This window comes from Tachypleus tridentatus, chromosome 9 (genome assembly GCF_004210375.1).
Source record: "Tachypleus tridentatus isolate NWPU-2018 chromosome 9, ASM421037v1, whole genome shotgun sequence".
NCBI classification, from domain to species: domain Eukaryota; kingdom Metazoa; phylum Arthropoda; class Merostomata; order Xiphosura; family Limulidae; genus Tachypleus; species Tachypleus tridentatus.
The window spans coordinates 43,725,781-43,745,333 of record NC_134833.1 but is presented as its reverse complement, the minus strand read 5'-3'; the positions used below and the strand labels follow the sequence as shown (position 1 = coordinate 43,745,333).

Below are 19,553 nucleotides of genomic sequence, written 5' to 3'. Positions count from 1 at the left end.
CATGGACTATGGTGTTGTCTTCAAGGCTCGGCTCCGTGCCAGCTGGCAGTCCACTTGGAGTGAGCAACCTGACAACAAACTTTTTCAAATCAAACCCAAAATTGGACTTTGGCCATCTAGCTTTCGTAAAGTTCGGAAGGAGGAAGTTGTTCTCACTAGGCTACGATTGGTCACAGTTTTTTAACTCATCATTTTCTTTTATCTGGAACTGATGCACCAATGTGTAGTTTGTGTAACACTCAAATCACTATCAGCCACGTTTTACTTTCTTGCCATCGTTACAATTCTCAACGACGGCAATATTTTATACATATTTTTTTCCCAGGGTCAGTCTGTAACATTGGACAGAGTTATTGGTGATGGTGACTCTGTCCACCTTGATAATGTTTTTTATTTTTTAATGGCCATTTTTTAATGGCCATTAATCTTTTTATTCTCATTTAAGTGTTGCATATTTATTCATTACACGTTTTTAATTGTGGTTCCTTTTTTACAGTTTTAATCTCTCTCCTTCAATTTGACATTAGACAATGTCCAGAACATTAAATAACTCGACACCAGGACTGGAAAGGCCAACTTCAGGTGACTAACGCTATTGTTTGAACTATCCGTTTGAACTACTCATTAGTCATCCTGGCGAGTTGTTATTATACTTTTGCTGCATATAGTTTCACACTTTTACTACTTAACTTGTTAGTACTGGCCATATTGACTCATAACCCAGAACCAGGACTGGAAAGACCAACTTCAGGTGACTGACGGTGGTTTTTATACTTACCTGTTAGTCTTCCTGGCGGGTTATGATCATTACCATTCTGCTACAGGTAGTTCTTTACAACTTTGTTGACTGGATGTCAACATTGGTTTTTACGCCATTTTCTGTTTTCATTGCTGTTTTGCTTTTATCTTCAATTACTTTTACAAATTTTACTCCATTTACTTGACTTTTATCTTTTTGAACTTACCTGTTACTGGACATTTGGCTACTCATTGTTACAATTTTGCTATGTATCTTTTAAAACTTCTATTCTTTTACATTTTGATACTGGTTGCTATGACACATAACTCGGAACCAGGACTGGAAAGACCAACTTCAGGTGACTGACGGTGGTTCTTGAACTTACCTGTTAGTCTTCCTGGTGGGTTATGATCATTACCTTTTTGCTAGAGTAAATACCTTACAACTTCTTATACTCTGCCTTCTATCTTAACATTGTAGACTAGGTGTCAACATTGGTTTTATACTTTTTTGTTTTACCTTCATTTCCATTTATGTCTATTACTACATTTATTTATTTATTATTATTTTTTTTATTTTTTTTACATTTTTACCGAATGTCTGGCGCAGATAGCCTCGCTGCTTTGTACCATAAAACACTAAATCAATCAATCAATCAACTCTGTCTTCTTGTTTTCCAGAGGCTTTGTCTTCTTTTGAGTACTCTTCACAATGATGCTTTTGCCATGTTTCTTAACCACAAATTGCTTCTGTTTTGGCTTCTTTTCCCTAGTATTTTTCCTCTGGCTATTGATGATTTCAGCTAAGACTGGACAAATCATTAAGGTAAGACATTAGTAATCTCAAAATTTCACATTCTTTTTATACCCAAATACTATCCTTGATAAATTATAGTGGGATTCTATAGTATTGATATTGTAATTTTATTTTGGTTATTTCAACATGTACATATACAATCTAAAATTCTCATTTTATGCTCTTCTGATGTGAAATTTGATAAGGCTTAATATATATCCATGGCAAGCAGCAAATGAGTGCAAAGGTCATAACTAGAAGAAATAATTATTTGCTGTATTTCTTTATTTACTGTTTTCTGTTTTAAAGAAAATAAGTTTAAGAACTTATTTGTATATAGTAATAGCATAAATATCTCTGAGGTATTATAACTGAAATGTGACTGTATTTTACAAAATACTAGCCCACTAAAACACAGCCAAGACAGGGCTCTTTGTAAAGGTGTTTTATATTCTTGGATACACTAGAATGAATGCACATTTAGATGAACATTTGTGTTTTGATGTTATAATTTATAGTCATTCTAGAATGGAAATTTTTTTTTCTTTATTTCCTCATTTTTTATGACTATTTAAGAGATGGGTCAAATCAACCCAACCCATATCAGAGATGCAGTAGTGAAAATAACAGATAAAATAAAGTTTAATAATTATCAGGAGGTTATGAAGATTTTGCATGTGAAATTTCAATTTTTTTTTATGCAATAAAAGTATTTTTTAATCTTAAAGTCAAAACTACTTTGTATTTTGGGTAGTCAACATCCTGAAAAGAAAAAAGGACACAAGAAAATTTTACTCACAAAATCTCAAAACTAGGTAAAAAAATTATGATATTATGCATGTGAAAGCATTGTAGATTCTACTGATAAATATTAAAAAGTTTATGACTACTTACTAACTTTAAAGTTTTGTGAAAACTATAACAAGCATTTATAATGATTGGTAGTAGTACTATAAAAACATGTTGGTTTTTGCTTGTGAATTTTCCTGTTAGTCAGTTGACTTAAATTTCTGTAAAATTTATTTAGATCTTTGTATTTTGGTATGGTGAAATTTGTTCACTCATTTTGTCAAGGGCCTTTTACTAGTGTATTGTGGATCCACTCTGTGGCATGTGGTGCCTAATTAGACATGCTTTTTGTTTGAAAATATGCACTGTTCATCCTGCAACCATGCTCAGTTTCTATTACTTTGTAGCCTTTCCTCCTGCAAACCAGAGGTGCAATTTCATATGCTGGAAATGTTGATAGTGTGTGTGTGTGTTTTTGTTATTTGTGACTAATTAATTACATCCCAGGTTTGGTCTATGTGTTTTTTTTCATAAATAAGTCCATTTGGAATTAGACACTTGTGGACTAAACTAAGTAAAGCAGACAGAAAGATTGCTGCTCATATGTGATGCTTCATGGCATTGAGACTCTTTCTACTGTGGACCTGATAATGCCAGATTTTGGTTGATTCTATCAACCTGGAGGTTGTATTTTTCAAAATAGGGTATTGTGGTCACCCATTCAACTGGGTCTGGCGATACAGTTGTATGGACTCTCCAGTGCATTTTTTCCCCTTTTTAGTGGAGACTGGAAGTACCATGCCCATTTTCCTCAGGTTATGGATCTGAGATGTTATCTAGCTATAGCTTTCTGCCTTCCTGGAGATTGGTTCCTGGCAGGTATGGTGTTGGTTGTGTTAGAAATGAGTGCAGGTGGAAATGGATTTTAGTACAGTAACTTGTCCTTCCTATCAATCCCAGATGAAGAAGATGGTGATCCTCTGCCTACCATGCATTTGATGTACCATTTCAGATAGCACCTGGTGTTCGATGAGGTTTGTCACATTCTATTCACTCATTACCCAGGAGTCTAATTCATCTGTGGTATGCATTTTGGGAATCCTTCCTATTTTTTTTCTGGGTCAGGTATGGTACAGTCTCCTGCTGTGGTGTAATGTTTTTTGTTTTGATTCCACACCTCCATTCACATTTCTCACCCAGTTTCCCCACTCCTTATGATATGTGGTGTATGTCTTAGGACAAATCTTAAAGTGATTAATAAGTGCAGATATGAAGAGGGTGCTGGTCACAACGGGAGTGATGTTGTACCACTATTGATGGGTAGCTTCTGCCTGATTATTTGCATGTCGATATGCAGGAGTTGGACAGCTAGGTATGTGCAATAAAAATTTGGATTGATCAAGAGCAGTGCTCATTGAGAAAAGTTGTTTTGTTAGGGGAGGTTTCTATCAGAAGTGCACTTTTATTGTAGGAAAATGCTGACTTTTGTATTGTGATATTTGGCCTTTTTGAGTCATATTAGCATTACCATTCCAAATTTAATACAGTTAATATTATTACATGTATATTATTATACATAACATGTGTATGTATAACAAACACAGTTATCTAAATATGATTGAGGCTTAAAGAATAGCAAGTACAAATTTAATAGTGTTAGAGCTCTAAGATGTATATAATATCAAAAACAAGCTTTCTTTTCCCTTATTTTCTCCAAATTTTGTAAGTACCAGATGAACTACCAAATTATAGTTTGTTCAGATTCAAAGTAAGCTAAGTTACTCAGAAATGAATGTTTCAGTTCAGTGATTTTTCATACAATAATTCTTGACATATACAGAATGAAAGTCAGATTACTTCACTACCAGGAGTGTTACACATTCTATTTGTAATCCACTGCTCAACTACACATATTTTAAAGCAACAAGTAAAATTTTGGTTTTAGTGAATGGCATTTATCTAATGTGTAAAAAGATGCATCTACTGACCATGCCTATACTCTTCTGAAGTTCCAACATTGGAAGCAATCATATCAGTAACTGGCAAGTTGGCAGAAGAAAACATTTAAATATGAATCCATTATCATCATCCCTGTTAGTGACCATGTAGCTGACCTGCTTTTTCTGTTTTTTGTTTAATGGGGCAGTGATGGTTTCTTATAATACATTGTTGGTAGATCTTGAAAAAACTATTTTAATGATTAATACATTAGTTTAGACATACTAAGTTCATTGAAAGTTCCTTTTGCAGTGATGTTAAGGGTGAGAGGTTTTTTAATGGAGAACATAAGAACTGGAAAAAGACAATGATGCCAAACAATAATTCTAAGTCATTTCCTAAAGGGTGTACACCTTTTTGCAGAATATATATATTAAAAGCAACTTTTATAAAATGCTACTAAAACTGATTATTTTAAAGATAACCTTCTACGATTGTATTATGTATTTTCTGCTATTAATTTCAAGAGTTTTCTTTCTTTCTTTTGCCAGTCTCTCAATGATGAAGTAGAACAACCCAGAATTGGTGCTTTGAATCTTTTATCTCAACAGTATGAGGTGAGTTAAACATTTTTATTTACTTATTTTTCCCAGTTATCAAAAAGACATCATATTTAACATACATAAAATTGTGTGTATTATAAAGCTATTAATATACATGCTTAACTACCTAAAGTTTTATAGTGTTTTAATTCCAAAACATTGTAAATGTGTGTGGTGGGTGGTAGGACAGTATTAATCAATAAATCATTGACAGTAGCAGCTAGCTTGTAGTAATTGCAGATGAGATAAAGGTAAGACTGAGCAGTCACAAGCTCTTGTAAGAAAGAATTTTAGTGGATAATATATGTATATAGAAGATTAATATTCAACAGTCAAATAAAGTGAAACAAAATCAAAAAAGAATAACTGTGTTAAAAACAGCAAATTCAAACTTCTGATTAATGTTATTTTCTAATAAATAAAAACAAGCCCAAACAAAAATAAATAAATGCTGCTCAAATCAAAAGGATCCCAGGGTACAGACTATATTGTGGGATATAAATAAATATATATTAGTAAAAAGAAAAAAAGAACAATTAGATACAGTGAAATTTGCATCACAAGAAAGTTAGCCATTAAAAATGGCCAAACCAGATCTTTGATGTAAATAATTATTTAATTAAGGAACAAAACCTTTCTCCTTGTCATTTTTACTGCCTTGCAGCCAGTTGTGGAAGATGTTTGCCTTGGGGAAAAAAAACACTCAAAAAACAGTTACGACTGGAGGAATAAGCAAAAAGATGTGTTGTTAGCATTCCAGCCTCATTTTTTTTAATGACAAAGAATAAATTTTAATCCTAATTAAAGAATAAGTTGATAAAAAAATTACGTTGAATTAATTAAATGATACAGTATGTCGAAAGGAAATGTATGTTTTCACTACAGCACAGTTTTAATCATCACACTAAAGTTATAGGTTGGAGTTGTCAAACTTTTTTTTTATTCACATCAAGAGAGCTTCAGACTAAAAGAGTTTGAGAATCACTGATAGTGGGTCTGCTTCATATAGTTCTAAATGAATTTATTTTTTCCTAGATATTCTCCAGTGTGGATAAGTAGAAGAACATTTTGATGCTATGGCCAGGATATCATTATTGCAGAGCTGCATCTGCTGCTGTGCATATTACCTTTTTATTGAACTCTTGTACATTATAAAGTTTTGAGACAACTTCAATGGGCAATGAAAAAATTTTGACTATTTTGACAATCTTGTGTATATGTGTATATTAGAAGCTTAGATCACAAGCCAACTGCTTTTTAAACCATCTCCAAATTTTGTTTTCTAAAAGGTGGATTACTCATCAGATTTGGATTTATCTCGTATGTTGTGTTTAAAAAGCTTCTCAGTTAAAGAAAACAGCATTTTCTACATTTAGAAGGATGTATGGACAACAGTGAGACTTGGTTGCTTAGGGAAGATAGCTGTCTCAGAGAGTTGTTGGGTCTAGGAGAAGGTCTTTTTTGAATTTGAATGTAAGGCTTTTGCCTATCCTATAAAGGTCCATGACTGATCTTCTTATAACTGACTTGTAGAAAAGAACTTTTGGTGCTTCCAGAATGGTTGGTGATGTCCTTCTGCTGATTTTCAACTTTATTACAATGGAAATAACTATTGGTGTAGTAGCTGGTGAGTACAAGACCAGATGGTGTGGTCTGTATAAGACACTCAGACTGATAGTAGCCAGAGTAGTGCATCATCATCTCTTTGTTGAAATAATATAAGATTATCAGAAAAAAAAACTGCATGCACTTTAAGTGCCCACCAATCAGAGCTATATCATCTGTAGGTAAGACAATGTATGCTGAATGGCAAAGTGACTTGCTCATGCAGCAGTGGTGATCCTATCTGAGCCAGGGGATGTACTACAAAAGTAGACATAACCCATGGAGGAGCTAGAGGTTCAACTGAAGCAATGGACTTGCTGCCATCCTAGATCAGGAGACTACTGCTTTTCAGGACATTGGGGTCCCTTGTAGCTCTACCACTTTGTGCCCCTAATGTTGTGGGCATATCAGCTGGGAAGACATAAGAACATTTGAGGTAAATGAGATCACACCACAAACATTTAAAGACAAAGAAAGATTTGGACCATTTCTTGAAATGTTTTAGGCAGGTAACTAAAAAGTATGTGCAAAGCCTAGTTTTAAACCTAGGTGGCTGTTGTGTAGACTCTAGTGAGCATTCACTTAAGTTGCAACTCTGGGACAGTGAGACAGTCATTAGCAAATTGTCTCAACTCAGTAGAAAATAGAGCAACCCTTTAGGCTTTATTCAGAGATTATAAGCAGGATGTTAGTGAAAGCTTGATCATTTGTGCATATGTTCTGGACTGTTTGGATACCATTTTTGACAGGTTTATGAAAGTACTGTCTAGCATCATCTGAGTTTGAAAGATCTTTTTACCATTTTCAGGTACTTTGTGTCACTTACAAGAGAATTCTGTAAAAGTAACTATGGCAACTTTACCATGGAATAACCATCATACTCAGACTTGATCTCAGTATCCCATTATTGTGATGCAACCAAACTGTTGCTATCCTGTGGTGTATATGCAGAATGGTATGCAGCTGATGCATCTGCTAGGATGTCATTCTGAAAAAAAATGTGCTCTGAATGTGCTCTGAATGTGCTTTGTCTATGGAGTAGGGTAAGTTTTGAACAAATTACCACTAACATGCTAAGTAGCAAGGTAGACACTTCTGTTTATTTTGATAGACAGTGCAGAAAGTTGTGAATAGTGAACACCATATAGTGAATACTGCTGTTATATCTCCAGGAAACCAGAAAATTTCAATTTAGACATGGATGCCAAATTGGAAGAGTGCAACAAATAACTTGTACCAAAGTGACGGTCATTCCAGGTCCCTTAGGATAGGATGGGTATTGGTATATGCCAATCATTGCAATCTTTGTTCTGGTGGATAAAGATAAATCAGATGTACATGAATAGATTATATTCTGACTATGTCATGGAAGTTTTACTCAGAGAATGATGTAGTTGTTGCTAACTCAAGCTCCAGATCACAGCATTGCATTTTAGTCACACACTACTGCCCACATCATGAAAATGCAGGTGAAAAGTTTTTCAGGCAGTGAAAGTGTTTACTGAATATCCAGATTATGGACACTGTGGGAATTAAAACCGTGTCTGTTATAATGATTATGAACATACAGTAAGAGATCCTACTCGTGAGTGGATCCCACAATTATCACTTGAGGAGCTCCAGGAAGAACAGATCAAGTACTCAAATGTGGTGTGAGTGCTCCTTTCCATGCAGGAAGGTAATATGCATTTGCTCCAGATTAAGGAACATAGCATGTCTTACATAGCTTGTGGCTTCAAAACCATTTACTTATCTCTCTGTACAAGAAGAAACATGTAGCTTGTGGTTTTGTGAGGTAATATTCTCCATGTTCGAATTACATTGTATGCGTCTTTTATTTTCGTTCTACAGTTATTTTTGTGTTAAATTTCATGTTGTTGCACGAGACTTCATTTGTTTGTTTATTTTTGAACTTCATGCAAAGCTACACGGGATATCTGCACTAACTGTCCCTAATTTAGCAATATAAGACCAGAGGGAAGGCAACTTATCACCACTTACCACCAACTTTTCAGCTACTTCTTTTACCAATAAATAATGGGATTAGGGATTAGACATCACATTATAATGCTCCCATGTCTGAAAGGACAAACATGTTTGGTATGACAGGAATTCAAATCCACACCCCTAGGATTACGAGTCAAGTGCCTTAACGACCTGGCCATGCCAGGCCTTGTCATTTCTTGGTTTCCTTTTCTGTTTTTCACTGTCAATATACCCATTAGTGTTACTTATTCAAATTCTTTGCCATTTGTTCAATTTCACTTTCTTTTAGAGACTTCATATCATGATCCTCTAAGCTCTACTAGGGAACTGGGAAATATGTTTTCCACTTTGCCCTTGATTTTTTTCTTACATTGTGTCCCAGTTAACTTGGCTTCTTTGTTTCTTGATGTATTTTTTCAAGTTTGTCTTAGTTTATGATATTCATTTCCTTCAGTCTTTTCTTGGGGATATCTGTTACACCCTATTTTTTGTTATGAGGTTTCTTAGGGATGTTTTATATGCTTAAACATTTTGAGATAATGTAGGTTATTATCAGCCATCTCTTCTCATATTAGTTTCTTTCATTTTTTTTTTGGACGAGGAAGCCCCAGAAGGTATCTTATCCTCTACACTCATGGGATTGCCACTTTTCTGATCCTTGTTCTCGTATTACAGTCCAATACACCCTTCTCTTTCTATGGATAGCTGACCATATCAGGCCTACTCAAATGAAAACTCAGTTTCCTGATACCGTACATTCATCGAATTCATTTGCTAAAGTATAATGAATCACCCAAATGCCTTATCAGAGATTTTGTCTGTTTTTCCACTCTCCACTTTTACCTGATTAGAATGTCATGGAAAATTCTTTGAACCAGTTCTGGATTTTACCCCATCTTCTTGTTATTCCCAAGAAAATAAAAGGTTAGCATCTTTTTATAGACCTGTTTCACTTGAATGAAATTTGATGTTTTCTTGTTCAAGATGGATGATTTTCTCACTTCACAGTTAGTACTGCCCTTGATTATTTATGACCAAGATCAAGGTCTTGGATACTTTCTCCACATCAAGATATGTATACCTTTCTTTGCTTTCTTCATTTGGTTTATAGTGGTTGAACATTAGATTCAAAACAATACATTTGAGTTGACTGGTGACCCATATATATTTCATTTGGTGCTATTTTAATCAGAGGTTACAATTTTGAGGCTTGTTACACTACTCTTTGAATGTTTAGCCTTACTTGCCCCTTCAAGTGTTTCTTTCACTTTTCCAACCTTTTTTTGGGGTCATCTCATTTGGGATTCCTGGTTTACTTGTCATTTCTTTACTATATGGCCAAATTACAGAGATTTGTGCATAAACTATTTCAACATGTTTTTCTTCTTGGTGGCTTTTTCTGCTATTGATTTTTCAAAATTTTTCCATATTGAGATAACTGAGTGCTGAGACTTCTCCAAATATACAAACTTGCTAAAAATCCACAAAACATACGTGTCACTCAGCCCAATTGTTGGTGCTCTCTCATCACTATGCCATGATATTGTCATATTCTCCCTTCCTCATCTGTCACCATTACAAAGTGACATAATCGAGTCATTAACAAAGACCAGATGGTATGTGGGCCAGAAAAGGTCTACAGAGTCAACCAAGTGATATGTTAACAGGTTTTGATATTCAAGACATGTTTACTAACTTTCTATAGTCTACTACAAACAGATGAATTGTGCTGTATGAAAATAAGCTTTACATGGACACAGTTATGAAACCAGTTACTCTATGTAGTAATGTAGTCTACTTCCAACTTCAGAATAAAGCTTCTTAATTGTAGCCATTCACATCCTGAAAAATGAGGATGTTTTCTTGTTTGTTCAGTAGAGCTACTGAAGTTTGCAGTAATAAATACTTACCCAAAATATTAAAGCATCTCTAAACTGTCTTTGAAGCTAATAGGTATCTAAAACATTGAGATGCACAAGTACAGAAAAGAACACAAGAAAAAAGAAACAGAACTTGAAGTTAAAAATTTACATTTTCAAAAATAAATTAAAACATTTTGAAAATATGCAAAAAATCTTAAGTTCAAGTCTTCTTCAGGTTGAAACTGCCATAGAAGAATCTTCTAACAAAAAAATAAACAACTTCCAGGTTATTTAATATTAAAAGGCATTATACATATAAAAACTGGCTGCTACTAGGTACTGTGCTATAGATAAATAGAAAGACCCATAGGACAGACTCAAGAACACCAAACTTCTGACAGTTGATAAAACTCTTCTGTTATATATGAATGCATTTTAGACACTGGTCACAAAAGTGAATTCTTTGACAAATGAAAACCACACAAAAATCTGAAAAATAAAGGTAGCTTTAAATTTCCTAATAAAAATCCCTGCACTGAACAGAGATTTGGGAATGGAAATTAATCAACTGTAAATTTTAACTTTTGAATGTTTTGAAGGTTTTCATTTAGTCAGATAATGGCCGGTGTTTGCCACACCTTTGAGCTTGAACTGCACTGAACAAAAGTGGTGGATAAGGAGGAGTCATGTGCATACTTTGTCATTTTTGTGTATTGTATTTAAGCTCAAGTAGGCTCTTGTAGTAGTAAATGTTTTAACAGTTGTTAGATTATAATATTTTGCTTAAATTTGACATTTACTATCCTGAATAAATCATATTTTAATTTAACAGATAACTTGTAGTAACTAGCTTCTTGTAGCTTAACTTTTGAAAGAGTTGGGGCTTGCTTTTGCATTAACTTGTCATTTTAACAATTTAAATTTAGCTTTGGGATTTATTTTGGTTTTATATTTTTATTTTCATATAGTTTAGGAGGGACGAGCTCAATAAGCTGGTAAGAGAAATGATTATACGTTTCTTTATTCTTCTCTTGCCAGTTCAACATATTCACCATAAACACCTGCATTTGTGTTTGTTTTTAAACATTGTTTGTTAAATCAGGGTTTGGTGGAAGTTCTCTTTCAACTCTTTCTTCGTGACATACTTAGTCAGAGCTTGGATAACGTGCCCAACACGTACTGTGACATGATTCTGAACCTTCAGTTACCAGTCTGTAACTGACAACCTTAATGGAAGTGCTTGTAGTAGAAAGTATTACATAGTCAAGACAATAATATGTAAGAGCTCTCCATAACATATGTTCTGCAAGATAAAAAAGACAAAGCCCCCAAACAACAGACCTGAAGAAGTTCTATGAAAGTGTATCAAAATATCAATGTTAACAAACTAACCTTCCTCCAGGTTGTCCACATCATAAATCCATTTTATGAACTCCACCTACTAACCATGATATTTAAAAAAGACAAATATTCTATCTTATTGCCATATACATTGTAAATTTGGTATGTATCTACTGGTTTTCCTGGTTTGTGATGTACATAAATGTGTGTTAGTGTGCAAACACGATGTAGTTTCTTTCATTCAGTGCTGTGTTCAAACTCTTTGTACCTGGTGATGTGTAATCAATAATTTATACTATACATTTTATGCAGGAAGTTGTATGATTAATTTACCACTAGTAATATTATAAATATTAACATCTAACCAGCTAGCTAGTTACGTAGAGTAATATTAAAACATATATTTTTTATTTTGCTGAAGAATAGTCATCTATTTGAAAGCACTGAGGTTTTGGGTCTAGTTTGAACACATTACAGCTTTTGTAGGTAATCCTGTGCTTTAACTTCATAACTAGTGTATCTTGGCAGTCGGTTTAGCTAATTAAATATACATGTATATGCCAAATTAAATTTAATGAATTGGTTAGAAAAACACTAAATCTGTGTCTGTGGCTCACAAAATTATTAAGAGGAATTTTTCTTCTAATAAAAAGAAATTGTGCTTTTTATAATTGTTAAATTTCAACATTTTTGCAGTACGCTTTTATTTGTGTGCAGGTAAGGGGTTTCAGAAAATAAAATTTTTGTATGCTTTTGAAAATGTTGATAATTAGGTACAGTACACATAATATATTTATATAACAACACAAACGAAGATATTAGACTTGCATAATGCATAACAGTAAGTACAAAAATGGACAAATACAACTGTGTTTTAAAGTGGTTAAAAATGATTTGTATGTAAACTATCAACAAGGGGTCTATAGATGGATAGAGTGAGATATAGAAAATCCATTGTTTTCCTCTAGTTAAAAATACCATTTCCTGTCTCAGAACATTGGTATTTTCATTGATGTTACAATGTAATGCATGGGAAATCTAAATTTAACTGTTTATAGTGTGGTTAAAGTTTTCATTATGAAATTGTCAAGTATTATAGATGTTTTACATTCTTTAACCTTTTTTTAAGATCTATCTCACAATGTTTTATTAAAATGATAAAGTGAGAATCTTGAATTGGTTGTTGAAAGATAACGGATTGTTATAATTTATATATTATGCATATATTATGTGTATATTAGATAAATTTAGGTTGTAAATAAAAATTGGAATTTGTTAAATACTTTCATGGTATAGGCTTATGCTATTGTAGGTAACTTATCATTAGAGAACTGAGCATATGTAAATTTGTATGAATTTCTAAATTTATTGCTGTATTAGAAAGAGGAAGAATAAATATTAAAACATTTTAAATGTTTTTAAACATTAAAGGGATAATTGCATGTGAGACTGAGGAAATTGTTCATTTGAGAAATAATGGGAATTAGTTTGAAATGATTGATTAACTTGCAGTTTCTTACATTTTTTTAGCTACCAATCTTTATATAGGTAAATGTTCAGAGCTTAAATAATTGGGTGAAGGTATTAAAAAGTTATCTAAATGTTGAAATACTAATTTTAGGTTTGTGCCGTGATTAAATGTCAGTGTGAATACAAACTGGTCATAAAAAGGGTTATATAATGTTGCCCATTTATGCTTTATGGTTGAAATGAAGACTGTAAGTCAGATAACTTGTGTTGTTTTAAAACAATTGTAAATTTTATTTTTTCATTCAGAGTCTTGACTATGACACATGTGAAAATACTATATTTTTAGAGGAGGAGAGACAACAACGATATGGAGTAAGTTTTATGTGACTTAACACATTTTTTTCTTCTGCTTTCTTTCTTTTCTGTAATTGTAGTTACTTGCAGATAAATCAAATTATCAAGGCATTACATTCATATGTAGCATTTGATGGACTGATAGCTATACTTAATCAGGAAAATATAGCAACTAGTACATTCAATTTCTAACATGTTGAGCTATGTAAATGATAAGTTTAGTTAATACTAGTCATACATAAAGATTGTGTCAAATGTAAATTAAAGCTTGAATTTTTTATTTTATTAAATGCTAACTATGATAAAAATGCTTTCTAAATCAACTTTAAGCATATAAAACTTAAATATAAGCAACACAACAATTAATAAATGCACATCAGTTTAATAAAAGTCATAAGCAGAAAAAATATTGATTCTTAAATATTTTGACTTCTTTCAGTGCCAGCTGCTGTTAAAAATAGCTTTGAAATAATTGAATGTAAACATCAGGTTAGTTAATTGTATGCATAAAATATATCAATCTTGTCACTATGTGCATCATTTTCTGCTCATGTTACAAGGTTTTAGTGAATTTGTTCAAAATTTAATTAAACTATCTAATGAATTTGACATAAAACAAGCTAATAATCCAAATTTTAATATTACATAAGCTTTAATTTCTTAATTTTAAGAGGCAATAAAAAGAAATCCTGAGTTTCACCTAGTATGAAAATTGTGACATTTTGCTTTCTAGGTATCTCTCTTAATTTATTTACCACCTTTCTGAGAAGTATGACATTTAATGTAAATTACTCATTCATACAAAGCATAACTTGTATTTTTGTAGCCTTTAATCTTATTTGGTTGCAGAGCCATAAAATAGAAAATCAGACTCCTTTTGTCACACCCACCTGTCATGTTCTTTCTTTCAGAAATTGCCTTTAGTTCTGTCTTATGGTTAACATGGTATTATTTATAATCAATAGAAAGCTGAAGTTTTAATTTATCAAATGGCATATTATGTCACATTGGTTTCTGCTCAGAGAATTGTCTATTTTGTTTCTAGTACAAACTTTATTTCCATAGAAACACAATAAGTTTAGATTAATTTTTAATGGTTCTTGTTGCAAAGTTAGAAAGCCAGAAAAATTGTGGTAGGTGAAGGACATTGTTATGTGTGTTCTGTGGTGCATAACTTGAAAATTTATTTTGTGCAGTAATATCTTTAGTTTAAAACTAGGGTTAAGTTTAACTGACTATATAAAAAAAGATCCAGGTAAGTATTGCTTTTTTCTTCTGTATTCTTATTATTAAAAAAAGTAACTAAATTGTGAAAATTTGTGAAAACTTGGCATAAAATGTGTAGCTTATAGTCTGAATTGTAATATTACATTTTACTTTCTTATTTTATAAGCCAATATTAAAAAATGCTGCACTAAAAGCAAGATAATTTAGTATTTTTAATAAATGTTCAATGTTTTTTGAACATTAAATTAAAGGGATAACTAAGTGCAATACTCAGGGAAATATTGTTTATTTGAGACATTATGGAAGATACTTTAATATTTACTATGCAGTTTCATACATTGTTTTGGGGTCATGAGTTGCCTTGCATTATGTAATTCTATAGGGTGATATGATTTACACATTTGCCAATTGTTTTGTAACTTCTATGGCAGAAGTATTAGTTAGACATGATTCAAAGAGCAATAAAACAATAAAATTTAAGTATAAATAAATGTTATTTCATCTTTCAGTTGGAAGTCATTCTAGAATGAAGAAAGGGCAACTTAGATTTATTTTGATATTACTTTATGATGGTTATGAGGTCATATAGAGTTAGAGTATGAAAAATAATATAAAACATAGTTTGTCTGGAAAATAAATTTTAAAATTTGTTTAGGAAGTTTTAGATATTATACAAATGAACAATTTTTTTTCACATGAAAAAAATTATTAATTTTAACATGAAAATAACTCTGCACTTGGAGAAGTCAACACTTTGACTTCATGTATTCATGGAGAAATATTTGGTGACAATACTTTTTTAAATACTCTGTGTGTGTGTGTGTGAAAGTGACATTTAATGTTTACTAAAAGTTTAACACAATTTTATGAAGATGTATAAATGATATTAGAAGCTTTTGTATGAAATTTCTGAAGGTCAGTTTTGAAGTTGAATTGACTGAGCCCACTGTGAGAGAATTAAAATATACTCATAATGAATTACATGTATAGCATGTATACAGATATTTTCAGGCTTCCAACAGTCTTTTTCACATCATATGAAGAGTTTTTGTTTTGCTCTCTATGGATAAAAGAGTAGGCAAGTCCACATCTACTCCTGTTTCTGTCCTAACTGTTGCATTCAGTGTCCGTTTGGGTCTATCTCATTTGATATGGTTTCTAGTTACAGCTTGGGTCCATATTCTTTGACCCTGAAAGGTAGAGCGAGTATTTGTCCATGCCCTCAGTTACTGGAACCTGCTTCTTCTGATAGATATTTGCCCAGTCATTCCAGGGCAGGTTTGATGGAGATCAACAGACCTCCTTCCACTAAAGAAAAAGAATTTTGTTGCAAGCAAAAGGGTTCTAGGCCCATTTCCCCACCTGAATAAAAATAGCCACTTTGATGCAGTAAAACTGTTGAGGTTTTTGTTCTAAATTGGATGGCATTAAGGTTTTGATCAATTCCTATCATCCCGTGTGTTTTTCCTTACAAACCTACTATTTTGTTTGTTTGTTATTCAAACCTACTAATATTTTCACCTTTCACCAAGTTTTCTGTACACAAAAAAGACAGGTTATGTGATAAATAAATTTATGGATGGGTGATATTGATGGTTGACCAACATGTACCTACTTTGTTTATGCCACTAAATACACCTTTGAAAGCTATAGCCATCCATATCTCCTTTGGTTGTACCAATTCTATTTCTTATTTTTACCTGTTTTGTGGAGATATTTGTGATCAGTCAGACCTTGATGCTTTTATAGGAGAGTTGCAGTTTCCCTTTTTCATCTTTGGTGACTTTAATGGAGACAGCTCCTTTGGGGTGATACTGATATTGATGGGAGGGATCATTCCGTGGAGGTTATATTTTTGGATCACATCTTCTGTTAAGACAGCTTAATTGTTATAACTGGGTGGTTGGCCTTTAGAATGAATTACCTTCAGAGGCAATTAATTTATAAGAGTTTAATGGAAGGCTCAGTGGATATTTGAATCATAAAGGCTGGTTGTCAGTGTTTTATTTCTGTTTTAGAGTTTAGTATTGTATATGGGATGGCCTAATTGGCCCAGCAGGTCTCTTTTTGTTCTTACACTATATGTTTGTATAACTAAAACTTGAAGCATCAATGTTTTTCACATTAAAAATCAAAATAACCTTTAACAAAGAAATGAGCACACACATTACAAAAGTTGTTTAGCAAATAAAATTGTTACAAAAATCCCTTTACAAAGAACAAATGAATAAATAATTCTTGAACAAAGAACACAAAACCATTTAATTGTGAACTGTACTTAACAATAAAACAAAAAATAACACTGTAGCTAAAAACAGGAAAATCTTTCACACTAAAAATTTTTAGTACACTTAAAAATCAAGCAATACCCTTCTTAACATATATCATACAAACACAATGTTTATGATAATGACTTTAACCTCAGATTTATAAAGGGTGAAGTAAAATAAACACTGACGTGTAAACTTTAAACATGAGTCATGCTCATTAAAAAATGAATGAATTTTTTAGACATACAATAGTTATAACTACAATTCAGCATAATGCAAAATATAAAAATTATTTAAATTGTTTGATGTGAAATCAATGCACAAAGTATAATCATTGCACAAAAATTTGAAAAGATAAATACACTAAATTCACATGCAGTATGTAACAAGTTATACTCTTCAATGTCATATACAGAAATAACTAAGTTACCATTTCATTAGAAAAATGAAGCAAACTATAAAGTAAGTACAGTCATGTAGTAAATAACTTGTAAAACAAGATGCAAAAACTAAATCCAATCATATATCACAAAAACTATTTACAGTGCCTTAAAATAACCCTTTATAGATTAGACATGAAGTAATAATAAAAGTTAAATATTCTATCTATAGACTTATAAAGCTTGATTAGACACTTAAAACCAAAAGTATACAAATGAAGTAAGAACCTAACTATGAAGTACCAGTATATTTTTAACCTTATTCTTCAATTAAAGGAAATGTACAAAATCTACATTATTTTCCTGGAGTTGACTCTGGATATGTAATGCTCCTTCTCTCTTCAGCCCCATCAATAGATCCTTCTATGCAGTAGTGGTTCTTTGATTTGCTGACATGATAGTGTTCTGTTTGTCTCCAGCTTTAGTTCAGGTTTTTTTTATATCTCTTAGCTCCATCTTTAAGCAGCATACTTCATCCTTGAACTGAAATGGAAGCATACATCTCTGCCATGTCTAGTCCTCACTTCCAGTATTAAAGGACTCAAGTCTTCATCCATTTGGTAGCTAACTTTCGACAGTGCCACATGTATCAATTTGCTCTAAGAAGGCCCAATTTTTAACTGTCTTGAGTGGTATAGTTAGTATCTCCAACCTTGACAGTCTCTGGGTTTTTTGTTGTTTTTTTTAGTGTTGCTGCTTTTATATATATATATATATATATTTGTTTAGCTGTTATTGAGGAGAAGGCTCTTGCTTCATCTTTGTTGGCTACATGATTACTAATATGGCAGCAAGCCATGTACTCAGCAGAAATGGTGGCTTGGCCTGAACAAATTGGTTTCTTTGAACTTGACATTTGAGGAGCTGGTCCTGGTGTTTCTTTGAAAGAGCTGACTATTGTGAAGTGTCAATGGTGTCTGTTACTGTGCTTTCTTGAAGTTTGGCTTCATTGAATTTACAATAACATGGTTGTTGGTGCTGCTTCTTCCATCAAAGGTACAGTTTATGGAGGTTTAGACACCATGGGACTTACTAAGGTCAATTTAAGTTGCTCAGTCCCAGAAGATTTGGCACCAGCCCAGTGAAAGAGGTAGTGAGATTTTCCATTTTAAAAGGTCTGATACAAAATCCAGCCCAGAATAATATGCATCACAAAACAAGAAGCGTGAAGTTGAAGAACTTTCAAAAGATAGATCATCATGCATGAATTTAGAATGAGCAGAAATTAAGTATCTAAGGGCTATGTGAGAAAAAATTGTGAAGGAATGGGCAACAAATTACAGAAGTTATTTTAAAAATGGGAAAGTATAAAGATCTGGAAACAAAGATTATGAACTTGTAATAGCTTAGAAGGTTAGAAACAAGATAAGTGGTAAAATGTTATGGAAATAGTGTGTGAGGAGAAAACAAAATATAAATTAAAGATAAGCTGACAGAGAATTGATCAAAGGTTAAAGATTATAATGTGTAATTAAGATTTGTTGTAATTGGTTTGAAAATGTTTGTAAAAAACCCTAAGTGATAGACCCAATAGTGTGAAATACTGAAAAGTTGATTAGGCTTATTGTTGTTGACTTTATCACATATATATATATATATATATAGTTATTTCCAAAACGTTCATGTAACTTTGTTATGATATTATCTGAGAAAGGGAATGTAGTACTTTTCTTGCTATTCAAGCAGTTATATATTTGACATATGAATGGTATTTCACATTTTTTAAACCATATGATTTTTTTTGATTTTTTTATTATTACCAGGATATAATCAAATCAGATCTTATTCGTTGGATTGTCATATTTGTCATTGGCATTCTGACAGCTTTAACTGCATGCTGTATTGACATTACCGTTGAGTGGTTATCAACATACAAGTACACTTTATTGAAAGAATGTATCCTTTTTAAAAAAAGGTTTTCTGTAGTCATTCAACACAAAAGTAAATGAGTTATTTAGAAAATATGTATTGAAATAATTGTATTTTAATATACATAGATAAAAGGGCTTTTGGAGTATATGTTACATATTTGAATATGGTATTATATGCAGAGTTGATGTATTATTATGAACATACGATTGTGAAGGTGGAAGTGAAATAAGGATATTTTGCTGTTTGTGATATTTTGTGATTGC

The 19,553-nt window shown here is 32.3% G+C and overlaps 1 protein-coding gene across 1 annotated transcript in view; it reads left to right on the top strand.

Moving 5' to 3' along the window:
* LOC143225156 (H(+)/Cl(-) exchange transporter 7-like) overlaps window positions 1-19,553 on the top strand; it is a 153,193-nt gene that overhangs the window by 12,537 nt on the left and 121,103 nt on the right. The window contains 3 exon segments of the mRNA XM_076454097.1: window positions 4,813-4,878; window positions 13,434-13,499; window positions 19,182-19,314. Of these exon segments, the coding sequence (XP_076310212.1) occupies window positions 4,813-4,878; window positions 13,434-13,499; window positions 19,182-19,314 (265 nt within the window).